This window comes from Galeopterus variegatus, unplaced genomic scaffold (genome assembly GCF_000696425.1).
Source record: "Galeopterus variegatus unplaced genomic scaffold, G_variegatus-3.0.2 Scaffold511, whole genome shotgun sequence".
NCBI lineage: Eukaryota > Metazoa > Chordata > Mammalia > Dermoptera > Cynocephalidae > Galeopterus > Galeopterus variegatus.
Window position 1 is genome coordinate 468084 of NW_007726622.1, and position 20935 is coordinate 489018.

The 20935-nt window shown below is 41.0% G+C and overlaps 1 protein-coding gene across 2 annotated transcripts in view; it reads left to right on the forward strand.

Moving 5' to 3' along the window:
- The window catches only part of KCNG3 (potassium voltage-gated channel, subfamily G, member 3), a 44449-nt gene extending 24883 nt beyond the window's left edge, over positions 1–19566 (forward strand). For both annotated transcript variants that reach the window (XM_008569557.1, XM_008569558.1), the window contains exon 2: positions 18921–19566. In XM_008569557.1, coding sequence (XP_008567779.1) covers positions 18921–19566 — 646 coding nt within the window. The remainder of the gene's footprint in view (positions 1–18920) is intronic.
- The last annotated feature ends 1369 nt before the right edge of the window (positions 19567–20935 follow it).

Genomic DNA, 20935 nt, shown 5'->3' on the forward strand with positions numbered 1-20935 from the left:
TTCATATTTCTGGTATCTTTTCTTTGATGTTTATTCATTGTGGCAGGGGGTTTCACAGTCCACAGTTTTGACACTTTTGACTTACTAAGATGCTGCTGTGGTTGCCAATTTGGTATGGCTACCTCAGTGACTGCTCAGTTGGCCACTAGTGCCTTGCGTGTGTCGTTGCCTTGGGTCTTGGGCCTCTCCGGGGAGCCACCTCTCTGGTCAGCTTGGACTCTGCCGGGCTGCTGGATCACCCTGTTACTGCAGGGTGTGTGGTCTCTGCTGAGCTTTCACCTCCCGTGCTGGACTTCTCCCTGTTCTGTGTGCTCTGGCCCAGGCTGCTGGGATGCGCCGAGGCACCGCAGAGCGTGTGGTCTCTGCAGAGCTTCCTCTTCCCCTGCAGGATGTCTCCCTGATCTGTGCGCGCTAGGCTGGGCTTGGTATGGAGCTGGGTGGCGGCGGTGAAGCCTACCTGCTGCTGGATCACGTGGCGGCGGCCCCCCACAGGGTGTGTGGACTCTATGAAGCTTCTGTCTCCCTTGTTGGACGACTCTGTGCTCTGTACGCATTAGGCCGGGCTACTGGATTGCGCGGCAGCAATGTGGTCCCCGTGGAGTTCCCGCCTCCCCTGCCGGAAGTCTCCCTTCTCCGAGTGCACTAGGCCAGGCTGGGAATGGAGCTGGGTGCCTGCGGTGAAGCCTACCTGCTGGATCACGCAGTGGCGGCCCCACAGGGTGTGTGGTTTCTGTGGAGCCTCTGCCTCCCTTGCCAGACATCTCCCCACTCTGTGCGCGCGGGGCTGGGAGTTTCAGAGGCTTGGAAGTCCAAGTCCAAGGAACATATCTGGTGGTGGCAACCGTGACCCAGGGGTCTCACAAGTTTTGATTCAGGACAGCTTCCTCTAGGCAAATTTCCTTTCAGAGGGAATGATGACTTTTAATTAGCAGTGATGATTGAATTTAATCCTGCAGTACCAAGGATGAGCTTTCATTGATATCCAGTCTCCTGATGGGATAGCTCTGGCAGCAGCTGAGCCACCATGGGGCTTCTTTTCCCTTCCTTCTGAGTTGGAGGTGGATGCTTATGGCTATGAAGAAAAGTCCCACGATAGGCTGTCTATAAACCGGATGCCAGTAGTGTGGCTCAGTTCAAGTCCAAAGGCCTCAAAACCAGGGAAGCTGATGGTGTCCTTGGTGTAAGTTCTGGAACCCAAAAGCTGAAGAGTCTTAAGTCTGATGTCCAGGAGAGACAGGAGAGAAGAGTGTATCCCAGTTCCAGCAGATCTAGAGAGCCTCATTCATTTCTAATCATTGTTTTCATTGCCTTCTTTCTTTCTTTTTCTTGCTGAATCTTGCCAGGGACAAGATTTTATTATTATTATTATTATTATTTTGTGGCTGGCCAGTAAAGGGATCTGAACCCTTGACCTTGGTTTTATAACACCACACTCTAACTAACTGGGCTAACTGGCCAGCCCTTTTATTAATCTTTTCATGGAACCAGCTTTTGACTTTTTTCTTCTTTTTTATGTCTATTTCCTACTTATTATTTTTTTCATTTTTCTTTCTTTGTCCCCTCTCTCCTTCAGTTTTCCTGTTTATAAGTCAGACATAATTTTCTTTAATGAAAACATACATCTGGAAATTAAATTTTTTTTTTTTTTTGTCTTTTTGTCTTTTTCCGTGTCCAGCAACGGATCGCAACCCTCAGTGTTGCCCCCGTACCGGACCGGGGACCGGCAACGGGATTGCAACCCTCGGCGTTGCTCCCGCGCCTCGCTCAGCCAGTGAGCGGGAACTGGTCTGTATGTGGGATCCAAACCCTTGGGCGGGAGCGCCGCCGCGCTTCCCAAGCGGCGCACTGTCCAGTGCGCCACCGGGCTGGCCCTGGAAATTAAATTTTTAGGGGCCGGCCTGTGGCTCACTCGGGAGAGTGTGGTGCTGATAACACCAAGGCCCCGGGTTCGGATCCCCTATAGCGATGGGCGGTTCGCTCACTGGCTGAGAGTGGTGCTGACAACACCAAGTCAAGGGTTAAGATCCCCTTACCGGTCATCTTTAAAAAAAAAAAAAAGAAGAAAAAAGAAATTAAATTTTTAACTTATTGATTGTGTCATGTTTTGGCACATCAAAAGTTCATATAGGTGGGCCGGCCCGTGGCTCACTCGGGAGAGTGCGGTGCTGATAACACCAAGGCCACGGGTTCGGATCCCATATAGGGATGGCCGGTTAGCTCACTGGCTGCGCCTGGTGCTGACAACACCAAGTCAAGGGTTAAGATCCCCTTACCGGTCATCTTTAAAAAAAAAAAAAAAAAAAAGTTCATATAGGGCATTGGGGCCACTGCCTTATACATTGTTCTTGGGAACACCTTGGGAGAACCACAAGGTGGTTGTAACGTTCTGTACTCCCACCAACAATGCACACTCATCCCTCAGTATTCACAGGGAATTGGTTCCAGGACCCTCCACAGAAACGAAAATCCACAGATGCTCAAGCCCCTGATATAAAGTGGTGTAGTATTTGCATACAACCTGTGCACATCCTCCTGTATGCTTTGAATCATCTCCAGGTTACTTATTTTTTTGTTTGTTTGTTTGTTTTAAAGATGACCGGTAAGGGGATCTTAACCCTTGACTTGGTGTTGTCAGCACCACGCTCAGCCAGTGAGCGAACCGGCCATCCCTATATGGGATCCGAACCCGGGGCCTTGGTGTTATCAGCACCACACTCTCCCGAGTGAGCCACGGGCCGGCCCTCCAGGTTACTTATAATACCCAATACTATGGGTAAATATGTGTAAATAGTTGTTATATTGTTTTGTTTGGGGAATAATAGCAGGAAACAAAGTCCGTACATGTTCAGTGTAGATTTTTATTTTTTTAAATATTTTCGGTCTGAGGTTGATGGAATTCGTGAATGCGAAACCCACAGACTGTTTATAAGGTCTTAGTTGCTTCACCTCCTGCCAAACTTGGTGTTGTTGGTCTTATTTAAGTTATTCTCTTCGGTGTATAGCAATATCTTATTGTGGCTTTAATTTTCATTTTCCTCATGATTATTGAGTGTTGATTATTTTTTACATGTGCTTAGTGTCTTTTTATATATTTTATTATGTAAAGTGTTTGTCGAAATATTTAGCCTATTTTTTAAAAATTGGGATGTCTTTATTCTTGAGTTTTAGGAGTTCTCTGTACATCCTGTACACTAATCCTTTGTCAGATAAATGTTTTGTGACTATTTTCCTCTAGTGTCTGGCTCGCTTATTCATTTTCTTAATGGTTTTATGCTGTACTGAAGTTTAAATTCTTTTTTCTTTTTTTTCAGGTTGTAGATCAAAATAAAGTTTTTAATTTTGATGTGAAGTCTAATTTATCAGTATTTTCTTTTATGATTACTGTTTTTTTGTCCTTTGCATAAGAAAGTTTATGCATTGCCAAGTCACAAGATGATTCCTATGTTTTCTACTAAAATCTTTATGGTTTTAGTTTTTACGTTTTAGGACTACATTCCATCTCATTAATTTTTGTGTGTGTATTAGTCTGTTTTCTGTTGCTTAGAATACCTGAAACTGGGTAATTTATAAGTTAATGAAGTTTATTTCTTACAGTTTTGGAGTCTGGGTAGTCCAAGGTCCAGGGAACAAACACATCTGGTGGGGGTCTTCTTGGTGGCAACACAGTGTATCACATGGTGAGAACGACAAGAGCACTTTTTTATGTTCTCCTTATAAAACCGCCAGTCCCATGACACACACACCCACGACAACCCATTAAACCATCAACCCATTACTCTGTGAATGGATTGATCCATTCATGAGGGTATCATCCTCATGATCCAGTCATCTCTTAAAGGGCCTGCATTTCAAATACCATAATCAGATTTCCCACCCTTTAACACTGTTACAGTGGGGATCAATTTTCTAACACATGAACTTTTGGGGGACACATTCAGCCAATACCAGTGTGGTGTGAAGTAAGGATAGTAATGCATTATCTCTAATTTTTATTTATTTATTTTATTTTACTTTATCAATATACAATGTAGTTGATTTTCATGTCCCTTTACCAGTTCCTCCTCCCCCCACATCAGCATTATATCTGTTTACTTGTCTTAACAAGTTCAAGGAATTGTGATTGCTGAGCCTTTTTTTCTTTTTTAATCAATACAACAAATCCATCATTTGGTCCGAAATATTTCATTAGATTGGTAAAACTGCTGAACTCACTAGTTATAACACTATTTACACCATTAGATTATTCAAACAACTTATTTACTGAATATATATTAAATGCTATAATTAGGCAATATAGTGATTTTTTTTAAAAAAGAGACCGTGCCCAGTTTGCTGCCTAGCTAGGGAGACAGGCAGGTAAACAACCACTACACAACATGATGTGTGCAGTGCGGGAGATTAACTCTGGCTGCTGTGACAGGAACACAGGAGAAACTCAGCCACATATGCTAGGGACCTAAGGCAGGGCTTTCCAAGGGTAATGATGTTCGAGCTCAGATCTGAAGGCATGGCTGATGTTAGCCAAGAACGGGGGATAGATGTGCAAAGGCAAGAGGAGTGAGAAGACCAGGACTGTGTTGCCTGACTTTAGTTGGAGCAGATGGTGTAAGGCGGAGAGTGGCAGATCTGAAGCCTTGTATGACATAATCATGAATTTAGCTCTTGTCTGATGACAGTGGGAGTCAGTACCTCAGTATTCGGAGCTGGGTATTGCTGTTTTTAGTGCCATGAATGTTTTTGTATTCTATGACTGTAGAATAAAACACTTAGCTTGTTGTCTCAATAAGAACTTACATCTGGATACTTTTAAATATCCCTATTATTAATTAAATCTTTTGTTTTTATGTGCATGTTGGAAACTTTGTGTATGCAACGGAAATATCATTTAGGTCCTGATGTTTGCAGTGAGTACCTGGTACACAGTAATTAAGTAAAAATAATCCGAGTTGAGCTCTTGGACAAATCATTTACATGTGGTTAGAAGATAGCAAATACGATATTAGCATGAACTAGCCTACTTTTAAAAATATTCTTTTGAAATACATTTTCCAAATTTTTATAAAATGATCTTGTTTGATTAGGTGAATGGTCTCTTGACGTCCCTTCTGGTCTCATAATTCTCTTAGTAATGAATTGCCAATTAAATAAAAAGGGAGTACAAGCCAGCTGGTAGTTATATATGGAATAGGAACAGATTAAGTCTCATGATGAGATTGGTTTTCTCACAGCATTATTTAGGTAAATATGTGAATACTGGGGCTGTGGTAAAAGTGCAGTGGGAGATTGCTGCACCTGAAGATTAAGGGAGCCCACCTGGAGTGGAGGCTGTGGGTCCTGGGAGGGCAGGTGCTGATGGGTCTAGGTTTGTGTTTCTCTCATCTCTGAGAAGTATTTTATTAGTGAGAATCGGAACCACAGATTTTGGGTCTTTCCACTTGTATGAATATGTCCAACTAGAACATGGTAGTATTCTGAAAACACATTCCTTAGCTCTGGTGAAGAGAAGTGTACCCTGGTTTCCACAGCAGTCAGAGAGACACAATGTCCCTGACTCTTGAGAGCCTTGGGTGAGGCACAGACACGCTGATGGTTTGTTCACAAAGCCAGTCCAGCGCTAAGGACAAAACAACACAAATCCTGTATTAGAGGGTAATGAACATGAGCACTGAAGCGTGGGGTTGATGAAATTCTTTATGTAATTTAGCTCCTAAAAGATGATTTCTGTCTTTTCATTGGTTGAAGTGGCCATCTCTTGTAATAAGATTTTTCTGGGTGGTTTTGTTTTCTTCACTTTCCTTTCCATGTAGGGAATGACTCAAGGGCTCTGCCTGGATCCTTCTGACCGGCACATCTCTCCGGGAGGTCCAGGACAGGGATTGAATGTCTGCTGTGTTGTGTGTCTGTTTGATGGGCGCTGGGCACCTGCTCATATCCTTGTAGCCATGACTCTCTATGCCCGTCACACCCAGCCAGTTGCAGGGTCTTGTTGAAGGCTTCTGTCAACTGTCCTCCATCATTTTTTTTTTCATTTCATTTTATTCCCGTGGTCTCCTGCCGGTTTGGGCCTTCCATGCCTCTTGCTTGCATCATAGCCACCTGACTGACCGCACCATCCCACCATCCAGCCATCCCATCATCTGTTTGCTGCCCATGCAGATTCCCACAGCACACTTGGCCTCTTCCCAGCTCATGGGCCTGACACCATGATGCATGGCACATAGTCACCTCTCAGAAAGTACTTATTGAATGAATCCACCTGTTGCCAAATTGTTAATGAGTTCCCTTTGCCTTCAAAGTTGTCATTTGACTTTCAAAACCCTTTGTCATCAAGCATGAGTGGACACACCCAGCCATCATTCCTACAATGGTCCCTTCTTCCCAGTGCACACCTCACTTTGCATCCCCGTGCGGCTCTCTGTCCCCAAGCACCATGAAGATTTTCAGTTCCTGTGCCTTTTCTGACCTGGCCTCTCTCCTTGTTTTTTTCCACTATCACTTGATGGCTGGCCCTTATTTTGGTTTTTGAATATTTTAGTAGTCCCTTAACTAGACCGCCTGCTTTCAATCTCTCCCCCAGCAGAAATGTCCATGCTACAGACCCAGCACCACTATGCCACTGATTTAGCCTGGAGCCTGTATCTCCTATAGGGATATTTTATTAATAAGGATAATACAATAGTGATGATCAACTTGTGGGCTCTGAAGGGTAATATAATAATAATATATACTTAAAAGTTATTTTAAAAATCACACAGTTAATACTTGAATACATTTCAACTGTGAAAAATTAAATGATGCACAGATATAGTAAAAAATGGATTCTTACCTTTGCAGATCCCCTCCCTGCCAGTCCCCGTCTTTCTCCTGGTGTAACCACTGTTAATTTGATAATCTGTCTCCTTTTCTGGGTACATCTGTACCCATAAATACATATGACATGGTAGATTTAAAGCACAAGCCTCATAGCAATCATTTCAATAAACAGTACCATTATTATTATTACCCTTAAGTAAGCTTCAGGCCTCAATTTACCTCTATCACCTGTTACCTTAGGCATCTTTTTTTTTTTTAACTTTTTAAAGATAATTGCTTTCACTTCTGCAAATATATCCAGCATTTTCCTGAGTTTGCTTGTGCTGAATTTGATTTATTTTCATGCCAAAATAAATCACTGCCTTCTCAAAGAAGCCTTCTGTAATCCCCCAGATGAAGGAAAATTACCTTGTTCTGAACTTAATGTGTGTTGATTACAGCATTTATCAATTTTTACATTTTATTTTTGAGTTTATATGATAGGGTTGTTGTTGGGGAGGATATATCTTACCTATCAGTAGGTTGTAAACTCTTGTAGGGGTAAGTCATATCTTCTTTTTTGTTTTGTTTTGCTTTTTACCTTTTTAATTTGAAACAATTTTATGCTCACAAGAAGTTACAGAAATAGTACAGAGTTCTGATATACCATTCATCCAGTTTCCCCAATGGTAACATCTTTTTTTTTTTTGTCCTTTTTGAGACCGGCCGCACCGCGCTCAGCCTGTGAGCGCTGTGAGCGAACCGATCATCCCTATATAGGATCCGAACCCGCGGCCGGAGCACTGGTGTGCTCGCAGCGCCGCACTCTCCGGAGTGCGCCACAGGCTCGGCCCCCAATGGTAACATCTTATATAACTATAATTAAGTTCTATCTTTATACACCGCTCTGTGGCTCTGAAGAGCCTGGCATACAGTAGGCAGTCATAAGCTTTATTGCGTGATGCATGAATTAATGTGCTCCATGGGCTTAGAACTACATCCAAGTTAATAGATTGTCATCCCATTCTTACTCCAGGACGCTGCATCACCCTGGTTACAATTGACCTGTCTCAGAAGACTCAGACTGAAGTCACGGACGTTTCCTGCCTCCCTTTGTGAACACTTGCTGGACCCAACAGCCAGGGAGGGGGAGAAAGGACTCTGGGATAAATGCCTACACTCTAGGATTTATTTCAAAATAATTCAGAAGGAAGGAAGTGGTGGGTGGTGAAGGGGCGCAGGGACAAGGAATCACACGAGACCCGGGCTAACAGTTCACCAGAGAAGTTCCGCTTTATTCAAGGACTGCGTGTACATTTATAGGGAGCTGTGCTTCGGGGCGGGAGAGAGAGTGGGCGGGGCGGTAGCTGATTGGATGGGGCTGAGCAGGAGGTGAGCCTTGACCTGTGACTCGCTGAGGTTTGGCGCGGGTGGGCTTGGGTGTTGGCGCCAGCGGGCTTGTTTACTGCGGAGAAGAACCAGGAAGGGCGCCATATTGCTAGGGTGTGTCCCTGTTCAGGCGGCCATGGGGTTCCTACAGGTGGGGATGTGGAAGGGGCAGAATTGGCAATGGGCTGATGGTTGATGGGGCTGGTTGGGTGTTTGAGAGTTCATATTACTGTTCTGTTTTCTTTTGTATGTTGAATAGTCTCAATTTTCCATATTAAAAGTTTTTTTTTTTTTAAAGCCTACCATATTGACAGTATCAAAACCATTTCTTTTGGAAGTTTTAGCGTTCGTCTGTACTGTCACACTAGTAGGACAGAGTTCCTAGCAAGACACTACCTCAGGCTCTACCACAATGCACTTAAGTCATATGTTTGGGTTAGAAATGGAATTAATTATGCCAAAAGGAATCAGAGAAGATGAGGGTTATTTGTAGTAATTGTCTATAATTTGTCACAGAGACACATTCTGATCTTCGAAGGGGATTAATATAGGATGGGTAGACCCTGTCTTCGCAGAACAGGTGGTGTAGCCTGGATGTGACATCAAGAACTTGGTTGTTCCTTTGTAGAGAGCCATGGGTCTCCGTTTACGAGTAAAGAGACAATTTGGCTCTTGTGCCTGTGTCACCAAAACAGAGGACAGAGGAACAAGAGAAGGGAAACTCTGCAGTTGTGAGGAAGAGCCCCAGCTTCCTCAGGCAAGGGAGAGAGCAGTGTGTGTCTTGACTGCTAAGACAGGAGTGAAAAAAGCATGGGCAGCCCCTTAAAAACCGTGGAAGGAGCTCAGTTCTCCATAGCCAGTCCCAATGACCGGAACTGCGACTTTTCTATTGATCATTATCCTTATCCTGCTACATATCCTGAAGAAATGGCCATCCCAGCTGGGCATGATTAAACAAAATAATATCAAGTGAGAAACATAAAATAGCATGCATATATTGATTAGAGCTTTAAGAAAAGCAAAGCTCCCAGCCAGGATTCAATGTATGACATAATCAATGAGTACATATTATTAATCTGCCGTTTATTAGTTGTGTGGTATGAGCAAGTTAACTGCTTTTTGCCTCAGTTTCCTCATTTATTGGTAGGGATAATAAAATCTATCATACAGTTGTGAGAATGAAATGAATTAATACGTATAAGTGTATAGAAAGATGCTTGGCATTTGAGTAAGTGCTCGATAAGAGGGCCATTCAAAAAGTTTGTGGAGAAATAGAATTAAAAGATAATGTGAATCTTTCCATGAACTTTTTGAAGTACCCTTCTATGTGTGTTTTATTTATTCTCCTTGATCTAGGTTGGGAGATAAAAAGATGTGAACAGTATAGATTTTTTTCCTATAAAGCAATTAAAGTGTGTAACAAAAAAACCAAATTTTCAAAAAAATCCTGCCTTTCCCCCATTTAACTGATTATTGTGGAGAAAACTGTTGTAAGGCTTGAAAGAGACTCTAGATAGTGTGGTGGATGTTGATGTGCAGTTCGTTAGAAACTTTTATTACACCATGTATTATTACCCCATATGTGCCTGTTAAAAATGTGATTGGAAATGCCTTGTATGTTTAAGTCTGAAAGATTGGGTTAGGAGGGGTGTGACTTTTCCTTTTGTGGCACTCCTGGGCTTACAGGCTGATTCAAGCTGCTGACAATGTGATCATGGTGATTGCTCTTCTAGTTGGGCATACTTTTCACTTTTTCTTTTAAAAGTGTTTTTAGGGCCGGCCCGGTGGCGCACTCGGTAGAGTGCGGCGCTTGGGAGCGCGGCGGTGCTCCCGCCGAGGGTTCGGATGCCATATAGAGACCAGTCCGCTCACTGGTTGAGCGCGGTGCGGGCGTGACACCGAGGGTTGCAATCCTGTTGCCGGTCGCGGTACGGGCGCGACACCAAGAGTTGCGATCCCGTTACCGGTCACGAAAAAAGACAAAAAGGAAAAAAAAAAAAGTGTTTTTAAATTGGAAAGATAATATGTGTTAACAAAACATTTAACAGTACAAAAGGAAATAAAGTAAAAAGTGAGTTTCCATCCTGCATCAGGCTTGAGGGTTTCCTCCCTAGTGACAACTGGTGTTAACCGTTTCTTGGATATCCTTCCAGTGCGTGCAGGTGCGCACACACATGCGTACACAATTGTAGCCTGTTATATGTACTATTCTGCACCTTGCTTAACCACGCGTCTTGAAGAATGTTCCACATTAAAGTGCAGTGATGTACCTCATTCCTTTTCATGGGTACATAATAAAAGGTGGAATTATAAAATTTCAATTTTTTTTTTTCCTTTTTGTCTTTTTTCGTGTCTGGCAATGGATCGCAACCCTCATCGTCGCGCCCATACCGGACCGGGACCGGCAACGGGATCGCAACCCTCAGTGCTGCGCCCGCACCTCGCTCAGCCAGTGAGCGGGAACCGGTCTGTATGTGGGATCCGAACCCTCGGCGGGAGCGCCGCTGCGCTTCCAAGCGGCGCACTGTAGCAGTGCGCCACCGGGCCGGCCCAAGGAATTATAAAATTTCTGATATTTGACTGTTTGGCAATTTCATATGATTCAACCCCAAAATAACTTTTGGAAATACATTTATATAATGTATCTCCTGTGGATAGGCATTTGTATTTTTTTTTTTTAATTCTTGGGTTTTATAAATAATACATATTCTTATATTTGTTTTTTAGTTTTTTGTTTTTTTCCCTCAGCAGCTGACTTGTATGGGGATCCGAATCCGTGACCTTGATGTTATAAGGCTGCACTACATGTTCTTGTAAATGTGAGGATGTGTATGTAGGATAAACTTCGAGAGTGGATGGAGGGGCTCCTGTGCAGTATTAAGCTTGATAAATCCTGCCATTTGCTCTCGTAAGTGGTTTTAACAATTTATGCTGCAACCAGCAGTTTATAAGAATATAGGCAGAATTCTTCAAAGAAGAAAGAATGGAGCATTCATTCTTGCCTTCTGTCTGTTCTGCGCTGCTGTATTAGAATGCTATAGACTGGGTAATTTGAAATGAACAGAGGTTTACTGGCTCAAAGTTCTGGAGGCTGGGAAGTCCAAGATGAGAGGCTGTCATCTGGTGAGGGGCATCTTGCTGTGTCATCTCATGGTGGAAGACATCACAATGCAGAAGGGCAAAGACAGGGGGCAGAGAGAGAAAGAGAGAGAAAGGAAGAGTAGGTGCAAGAGGAAGAGCTAGAGCAAGAGGAGGCAAACCCACCAGTGTGATAAAGAACCCACTCTCGCTGTTAGGGCATTAGTCCATTCGTGAGGTTGGAGTCCTTATGACCTAAATGCCTCTTAAAGGCCCCACCTCCCCGAACCATCACAGTGGCAATTAAATTTCATCATGCACATGGAGGAGACAAACATTCAAACCATAGCACCTTCTCTTTGCCCTCAGAAAGGCATTGAATTAATCTCCTTTTGAGTATGGAGGGAAAACTATGAGCCCAGGGATGGTTTGTAGTAATAATAATAACCATAGTCGCAATTTATTGAGCACTTACTATGTGCCAGGCAGTATTCTAAGCTCTTTATACATATTGTTTCTTTTAATTCTTACTACAACATAAAACATAGGTTCTATTATTATAGTCACCATTTAATCAATGAGGAAAATTCAGGAAGACAGATTAAATAGTTTATCCAAAGTTCCACAACAAGTTATTAGACATACTGCTGTCTTCTACCTGGTGTTCTGTAGTTTCATATATAAACAAAGAACTATTATTTTTATTTTGGGGAAAAAATGATAGCACTCTATTATCTCTAATTTTACACTGGTGTGTCAATATATATGTCTTCAGAGAACTTGTGTTTCATTTTTCCCTATCAAAAGTACAAAGTTGAATCTTAAATCCTACTCCAATTTAAAGGTAACTTAATAAGAAACAAAGTTATTGGGGTTTGGATTCATTTAACATTTTATGTTATATTCTAATACATTGTGATATTGTACTTGCTTTAAAATATATTATAATGACATATCTATATAAATGTATGATAAATATATTGTGTATAATAATTATTTCAGATAGTTTTCTGTGGTGTCATACATCTGTGTAACTCATTTAGCTTTTTCAAGTCAGCTATCCAGTAAAAATATTCAGCTTTCAGCTATTTTTACATTAATTTTATTAATTGTACCTGGATTATTGAATTTTATTCAGGTTCTGCTTGGTGTTAATGACAAGAACAATCATCTTAAATTCTTTTGAGGTAAGGCAGGATATAAGTCAATAAATTAATTACTGGCAAGGTCAGCACCATTTTTTTTCATTGACCCAGTGAGTGGTGTTGCTGAGCAGCAGTCTAAAGTGTCAGATTAAGGTTTCAGTCTCTTTGGGGGCACAGATTTGAATCCCACCACTGCCCATATGTTTGTTTGCTTGAATTGCGGTAAAAAATGTACATCATAAAATTTACCATCTTAACCATTTTTAAGTATATAGTTCAGAAGTGTTAAGAATATTTATGTTGCTGGGAAACAGATCTTCAGAACTTTTTCATCTTGCAAATCTGAAGCTCTATACCCATTTGTATTAGTCAGTTATCTGTTGCTTATAGCAGAATACCTGAAACTGGGTAATTTATAAAGGAATAAAATTTATTTCTTACAGTTTTGGAGGTCAGGAAGTTCAAGGTCCAGGGACCACATCTGATGAGGGCCTTTTGGTGGTCTCTGTATAGAGTCCCATGGCAATGCAAGGTGTCAAGTGGTGAGAATGTCAAGAGTGCTTTCATGTGTTCTCCTTATAAAACCACCAGACTATGCCCATGACAACCCACTAAACCATCAGCCCATTACTCCATGAATGGATAAATCCATTCATGAGAGCATAGTCTTCATGATCTAATCACCTCTTAAAATGGCTCACCTTTCAAATACCATATTGGGGATTAAGTTCCAACATGAGCTTGGGGGGATGTTCAAATCATAGCACTATTAAACAATTTTTCCTCCCTTCCCCCAAGCCCTGGTAAGCCACCATTCTGCTTTCTGTTTCTGTGTCTACTATAGATATCTCGTATAAGTGGAATCATATAGTATTTGGTTTTTTTGTGACTAGCTTATTTCATTTAATGTAGTGTCCTCAAGGTCCATATATGTTGTAGCATGTGACAAGATTTCCTCCCTTTTTATGCTGAATAATATTCCATTGTATGTATATACTACATTTTCTTTGTCTATTTATCCATAAATGGACATTTGTGTTGCTTCTACATCTTGGCTATTGCAAGTAGTGCTGCCGTATACAATTATGTGCAAGTATCTCTCCCAGACTCCCCCTTTCAGTTCTTTTGGATATATAACCAGAAGTGGGATTGGGAAATATCATATGGTATTTCTATAGGGGATGTACCATTTACTGTGCCACCAACAGTGCACAAAGATTCATGTTCTCACCAACACTTGTTATTTTCTGTGTGTTTTTGGTTTTTTGGGTTTTTTTAATAGTAGCCATCCTAATGGGTGTGAGGTGATAGCTTATTGTGGCTTTGATGTGCATTTCTCTGAGGATTAGTGATGTTGAGCATCCTTTCATATGCTTTTTGGCTCTTTGTATATCATATTTGGAGAAGTGTCCATTCAAGTTCTTTGCCCATTTTTTAATTGGGTTATTTGTTTTTTGTGGTTGAGTTGTAGGCGTTCCTTACATATTCTGGATATTAATCAGATATATAAATCAGATATATGACTTGCAGATACTTTCTCCCATTCCATGGGTTGCATTTTCACTCTGTTGATTGTGTCCTTTGATGAACAAGTTTTTATTTGATGTTGTTCCATCTGTCTGTTTTTGCTTTCTGGTGTCTCTTCTTAGGACACTAATCCAATTGCATTGGTGCTATATTAGTTGGCTTGGGCTGTCATAACAAAATACCGTAGACTGCATGGCTTAAGCAGTAGAAGTGTGTTTATCCACTGTTCGGAAAGTTGGAAGTCTGAGATCAAAGTGCCAGTGGTCAGTTCTAGTGAGGGCCCTCTTTCTGACTTGTACGTAGCTGCCTTCCTGCTGTGTCCTCACATGCTGGAGAGAAAGAGCTATGGTTTTTCTTCCTTTTCTCATGAGGGCACAAGCCTTATCAGATTAGGGCCCCACCCTTATGACCTTATCTAAACCTAATTATTTCTCCAAATCCCCTCTCCAAATACAGTCATACTAGCATACTGGGGATTAGGGCTTCAACGTATTAATTAGGGAGAGCGAGGAAGGACACATAGATTCAGTCTATAACATGTATGGTGTAAGATAAGGGGTGTAAGATAACTGAAAGTCATCAGTTGTCCAGGGGGACTGAGAGGCTTCTTGTGGCTGTGGAGTGGCCATCCCAGGCCTTTGTGTTCTTTTTTTTGGCAGCTGGCTGGTATGGGGATCTGAACCTGTGACCCTGGTGTTATGAGGCTGTGCCCTAACCAACTGAGGTAACTGGCCAGCCCCAGGCCTTCCTGTTCTATCAAAGTCACTTAAATTGTACTGGACAAACATGTATTGAGCACTTGCTAGTGTCTGGTGGGTTTGGAAAGTGAGGGCAGGAGATACAAAGATGAACCAGGTAGGAAACTCCCTGGGATGAATATATAAAGGCTCTGTATCTCGATAGGAGTTTGGATCATAGAGGTTATGCATTTGTCAAAACTCAGTGAATGGACATTTAAGGTTTGTATGTTTCATTGCGTATAAAGTTTGTATCAAGAGATAAAAAACTAAACAAATATGGAACTCTAGTCAATGATATGCACTCTGAAGTTTTAGAGAGAAGAGTGCATTGAGGTCTGCCTTTTATTTTGAAATGCATTAAAAACAGATTATGGATAGATAAAGGTGGTAAGCAAGTATATTTAAAATATTAATGAATCTGCTCCATGTTTCAGAATAAAATGTTGGGGGGAAAAGACGCAAAAAGAGCACCCAGAGGGCCCTGATCTTACTTCACATCGCATAGTTAATGACCTCCTGTGCCTGGCCCAGTCTTTTTTGTGGGAGGGAGTTGAGGGGAGAGCATGGAGGCAGACACTGGTTAACACTAAAAGCATTGGCTCCCCTTCTTAGCCTGTTTATAATCCTCTGAGTCATTCCCAGAAGTGCCTTCTGTCATTAGGGATCAGTCAGAGTAATTAGGAATGACAGGAGATTGCCTGCAATTGTTGAGGTCCTCCAGTACCTGCAGAAAGTCCTTTTTACATTATAACCTAGGACACAGTTATATATAACTGAAACAAAAGTTTCATGAAACTATACTTTGATGTACTCTGTCATTTTCTATTGTTTCCAAGAAAATGTTAATTTTTTTTTTCCTTTTTTTGTCTTTTTTCGTGTCCGGCAACGGATCACAACCCTCAGTGTTGCACCCGTACCGGACCGGGACCGGCAACGGGATCGCAACCCTCGGTGTTGCTCCCACACCTCACTCAGCCAGTGAGTGGGAACCGGTCTGTATGTGGGATCCGAACCCTCGGCGGGAGCGCCACCACACTCCCAAGTGGCGCACTGTAGCAGTGCGCCCCCGGGCCGGCCCAGAAAATGTTAATTTTAATGTTGATTTTAACACGGTAAGAACCAGCAGTCTGAAAAATACTGTTCTGACTAACATAAATCATGGAGACCAAGAGATGGACATATGCCATGTAATAGTAACATTGGACATTGTCATAAAAATCAGTAGCATTTTCAAATGTTCCTTATAGCTTTAAAGCCCAACAGATCTGGCTTTCATTACCTGTGCCACTATGATTTCTTAGTGTGTCTCTGGAAAAGATGCTTAACCTTTCTGTTTCAGTTTGTCATCTGTAAAATGGAGATAATAAGGGAAATACATACTTAATGGAATTCTTGAGAAGGATTAAATGAGATGGTGTCTCTAAAGTGCTTAGCATAGTGCTCCACTGAAAGGCCTCAGTAAGTGGTAAACATTTTTATTAGCCATGCATTCATAAACTTGTGTATATTTGGACCTCAAAAGAAATCAGAATGGGCTTCAAAGGAATATGGTGTCCCTCAGTATCTTCTTTAGTTCTTTTTTCCCCCCATTTGTGTTTTATAGAAGTAGTCTTTGGGAGTACCCAATTGTTTGCTGTAGTGCTCAGTAAACAGTACTCAGTTTTTTAGCAGTTGTCAGTGGTGGATTGGTAAGAGTGCCATTTGGAAGCATGGGGAATTTTGGCAGGCTTAGTGGTGTTTGTTGTTGGAGACTGCCTTGGCATAATCCCGGGTGAAATTGAGGCCCAGGGTTTCTCACTGATTCATCCCTTTAGCGTGATATTCTGGATAAACTGCATCTGACTCGGGGAGTGGGCAGGAAGAACCCCGAGGACCTCATTATAGGCGAGTTTACCTCTTTGAAATTCCCTTACTGAAAGATTATTCCACATTATTTGGATTTTCCTCCTTTATAATCTGAAGAACTTTGACTGCTGGTAGAAATAATTAGACAGAAAATGTTCTGGTATTTTTGGCACGTTAAAATTTTCACTCTTCTGACATTAATAGAATCATAGGATTTTAGAGCTGGGAGGTCCCTTAGAAGATTAAGTGCAACTCTGCCACTTCATGGGTGAGGCTCTTCCTTCAGAGCAAAAAGAGCATGGGGACTTTTGACATCCAGTCTACTGTCCTTGCTTGTGTCCGCCTAGAGAAGAGACATAGTGTGCTGGCTGGAGAACTGGTATGTTTTATGCACAAGCCAGTCTAAGAAAACTTATTATTACTACTTTGTGCTCCTGCAGTCCCTTTTGAGTGCACACCTTACTACTTACTATATTTGTCAATTTATTACCTAGGGTAGCAACCAACTTAGATATCTCAGTGGCTTAACACAGTAAGGATTTATTTCCTGATCACATATGTCCTATCTAGGTCAGGGGAGAAGGTGTCTCTGCTGTACTCTGTGCAGTCACTTGGGCTTGGGCTGGTAGGGACCCACCGTCTTGTAGCAAGCCATTAGAGTACATGCCTTCCAGGTTGCCATGGCAGGGAAAAGAATTTGCATCAACTCTTCTGTGTATCTGCCTAGAAATGTTACAGGCATTTTGCTCATTGCCCATTGGTCGGAACTGGTCACAGGACCCTGCCTATGGGTCTACGTTTTATGACCTTCCCAGTTTTCTAAGCCTCCAGATTCATGGAAGCCATCTTGATAGCAGGGTGGGGACAGGGAAGCTGCTGTTTCCACAGGTGATAGGGCCCATGAGCAGAGCAGGAGATCTCACAGTAGAGAAATATTTGTTGCCTGCTGGCTTTGGCTGTCTGGGGAATGGGGTGAGAGAGAGACTTTTCTTTTCATACTCTCCCTTTTCTTTTCTTTTCTTTTTTTTTTTTTTTTTTTTTTTTTTTGCCTTTTTGATTTGAACCAAGTGAATGTGAATGTTCAAAAATAAATAAATAAATGAAAGTTAATAAACAGAATAAATAAAGTTTATCTTTATGGCCCTATAAAGCCCTACAGTAGGGAAGCATGGTTAATTGTATTTACTCATTTCCCAGAGTAACATCTAGTGTAACTTGTGTTCTGAGTACGCTTTGAGTAATTCTTTTCAAAATGTTGCCCCACCTACCACTCCCATCCTACCTACTCCAATTTCTTTTCCCTCCATTGTGCTTCTGACATTTGTGTCTAGGTGAGTGGCAGGAAAAAATTATGGGGAGAAAAATGAATGAGGGTATATAGTTAATGACAGCTTTTAATTTGGAATTAATAATTTTTAATTAACTTACAGTTACTTCCAAATTACTTCTCTCTCTGGATCAGGTCTTCCTAACCGTTGTGCTGAGATTTGATTTCCTCAGCCTTGGAGAGTGCAGGACAAGGGCCAGGGTGGCTAGAACCCCCAGGAGGGTGGCTTCTGCTTTAGGAATCCTACCCCTTGACTCCAGTATGTTGTGTAAATATTATTTTCAGTGTGTGCAGTGATGCAAAAAGGTTGATAAATAATGTTCTAGGTCAAATGTGGCCTTATATTTTAAAGCTTATGCTATGTAAAAATAGTTATGGAAAGCAAAGTAGTTGTGGTCTTTGGGAAAATCCTAGTGGTGATTTTGCTCCATTGTAGGAGTCCTCAGGCGTTTTTTCCCCTGGGAGCCTCATGATGAGGGTGGTGGTGGTGGTGACCTGGCGCTGTCCTGGTGAGGGCACTCCTGCAGTGCCCAAAAAGCCAGCTCAGCTTCCGTGTCTCTCACACAAGCCTATTGGAAAAGAAATGAGCAGTCACATTTCAGAAAATGATCTGTAGTCAATCTAGTTTACTAAGAAATAAATCATCAAAAAAACTTGGGTATGTCCACTGTCTGTAGGAACAAAATCCTTCTGACCCGCCTCATAACTTATATCACGGTTGAGAACCATTGTCCTCAAAGAGTAAGTGAAATTTCATATTGTGGCTAGATGAACATAAGTTAATTTCAAACCATCAAATAAGAGAGAGATTTTTTAAAGGTATTAGTGACAAGTAAAAAAATAATCATTTTAATGGTGTTACATAAATAAGAACTTTACCAAGTTCAATTTTCATCTGAACTGTTTGTTCTGTTGTGTTTTGGTGGGTCCGATGACATTGGTAATGCTGTCTGTTCTTTATGTTTTCTGGAAAAGTATCTGAATTAGTATGTCAGTGTAGTACTATCTGAAGAAATCTAAGAGCTATTAAAATGCTTAAAAATAAAATCATCAATCCTTCTTTTGTTCTCTTGACAGGATAATTGAAGCTATCTGCATAGGTTGGTTCACTGCAGAGTGCATCGTGAGGTTCATCGTCTCCAAAAACAAGTGTGAGTTTGTCAAGAGACCCCTGAACATCATTGATTTACTGGCAATCACGCCGTATTACATCTCCGTGTTAATGACAGTATTTACAGGCGAGAACTCTCAACTCCAGAGGGCTGGAGTCACCTTGAGGGTGCTTAGAATGATGAGGATTTTTTGGGTGATTAAGCTTGCCCGTCACTTCATTGGTCTTCAGACACTTGGTTTGACTCTCAAACGATGTTACCGAGAGATGGTTATGTTACTTGTCTTCATTTGTGTTGCCATGGCAATCTTTAGTGCACTTTCTCAGCTTCTCGAACATGGGTTGGACCTGGAAACATCCAACAAGGACTTCGCCAGCATCCCCGCTGCCTGCTGGTGGGTGATTATCTCTATGACTACAGTTGGCTATGGAGATATGTATCCTATCACAATGCCTGGAAGAATTCTTGGAGGAGTTTGTGTTGTCAGTGGAATCGTTCTGTTAGCATTGCCTATCACTTTTATCTACCATAGCTTTGTGCAGTGTTATCATGAGCTCAAGTTTAGATCAGCTCGATATAGTAGGAGCCTCTCTGCTGAGTTCCTGAATTAATGCATTGCGAATCAATTCTTGCATACACTTTGTTTGATAGAAAGAGTTGGCACAACTTTATATTCATGCATTTCTTGCTGGGTGAGCACTGCAGTGGCATTGTTATCATCTTGGTAGGGTAAAAATTAACCTTCCCAGATGAAGGGATAAAACAGTTTACTTATTATGGAGTAAATAGAATAGAGACTGCAAAGGAAGAGTAATGACTCCTAGAGTAAACTTTGGGACCTTATTTTATTTAGACTTGTCTCCTTCTTGCCTTGAACAATTACGTATTTTTGTTTTTTTTAAAGTACATTATTTGGATGTTTTAAAACAGAAAGGTACTATTTTCTAAATGTTTTTCCATCTTATGAATTCAGAAAAAGCTTGGATTACAGTGCTGTTTTTGGTTTGAGAGTAACATTTTCATTTCTAAATGTTTTATAATTTCTCATATCAATGTCAGAAGTATCCTGGAAGCATATGTCACATGAAGGAACTGTTTAACAAATATTTTTAAAATTTGGCCAAAATTTAAACTGTATAATGGAGCTAGATACAACCAAGAATAGTATTTGCAAAACTTTTCCAGCATACTTCTCAATTCTCTGCTGATTTTTGTACCTATTATTTACCTTACTGTATGGCTTCATGAAAGTTCTCTCTCTTCCATTTCAGTAAAGAGTATTTTATCTCTTTACTGAAATGACTTAAAAAAGTATTTAAGAATTGAAGAGAGCTTGCATTGTTTAGCATTTTATTGGATAATATTTGAATTCATTGCTGTTACTAGGTGATAATTTTCTTAACATTCAGATGTCCAAATAAGAATATTTTTAACATAAAAATGATAATAGAAATAGTTTGATATTACTCAGTATTACAACCCATATTTATCTTTTTCTGCTCTTAACTTTCTTCCCAAACACCTTGGGTTTAATAAGACTTACCAAATGAAAGGTTATTTATGTAGCCTTTAAATACCAAAGTCATACTTACGTGCTGTTACTGGATTATCATTAAAAAATAAATTAAATATTATTGTACTTTTAGTTGCTGTGAAGCTAAGTCAACTTTAAGCCAGCTAAAAGCAGTGAATACATAATTATTTGATCCTATCTTCACCATTGTGAATCGTAGCTACACCAAAACTCTTCTTGTAAGAATATTGAATAATGCACTATATTATGCTGGCTAGATTATTAGAACTAGATAATGTAAGAGTGATGATTGTTTAGTGCTGAATTTTAGCAATATGAATTAGAATTTTGCTTTTTTCAAACAGTTGCCATAAAGAGGTATAAACACAAAAAAATTAAAGTTACAGATTCATGAATAATTTAATGTTGTACACTGTAATTTATCAGGGGTGGGGTATGGTAGGGAA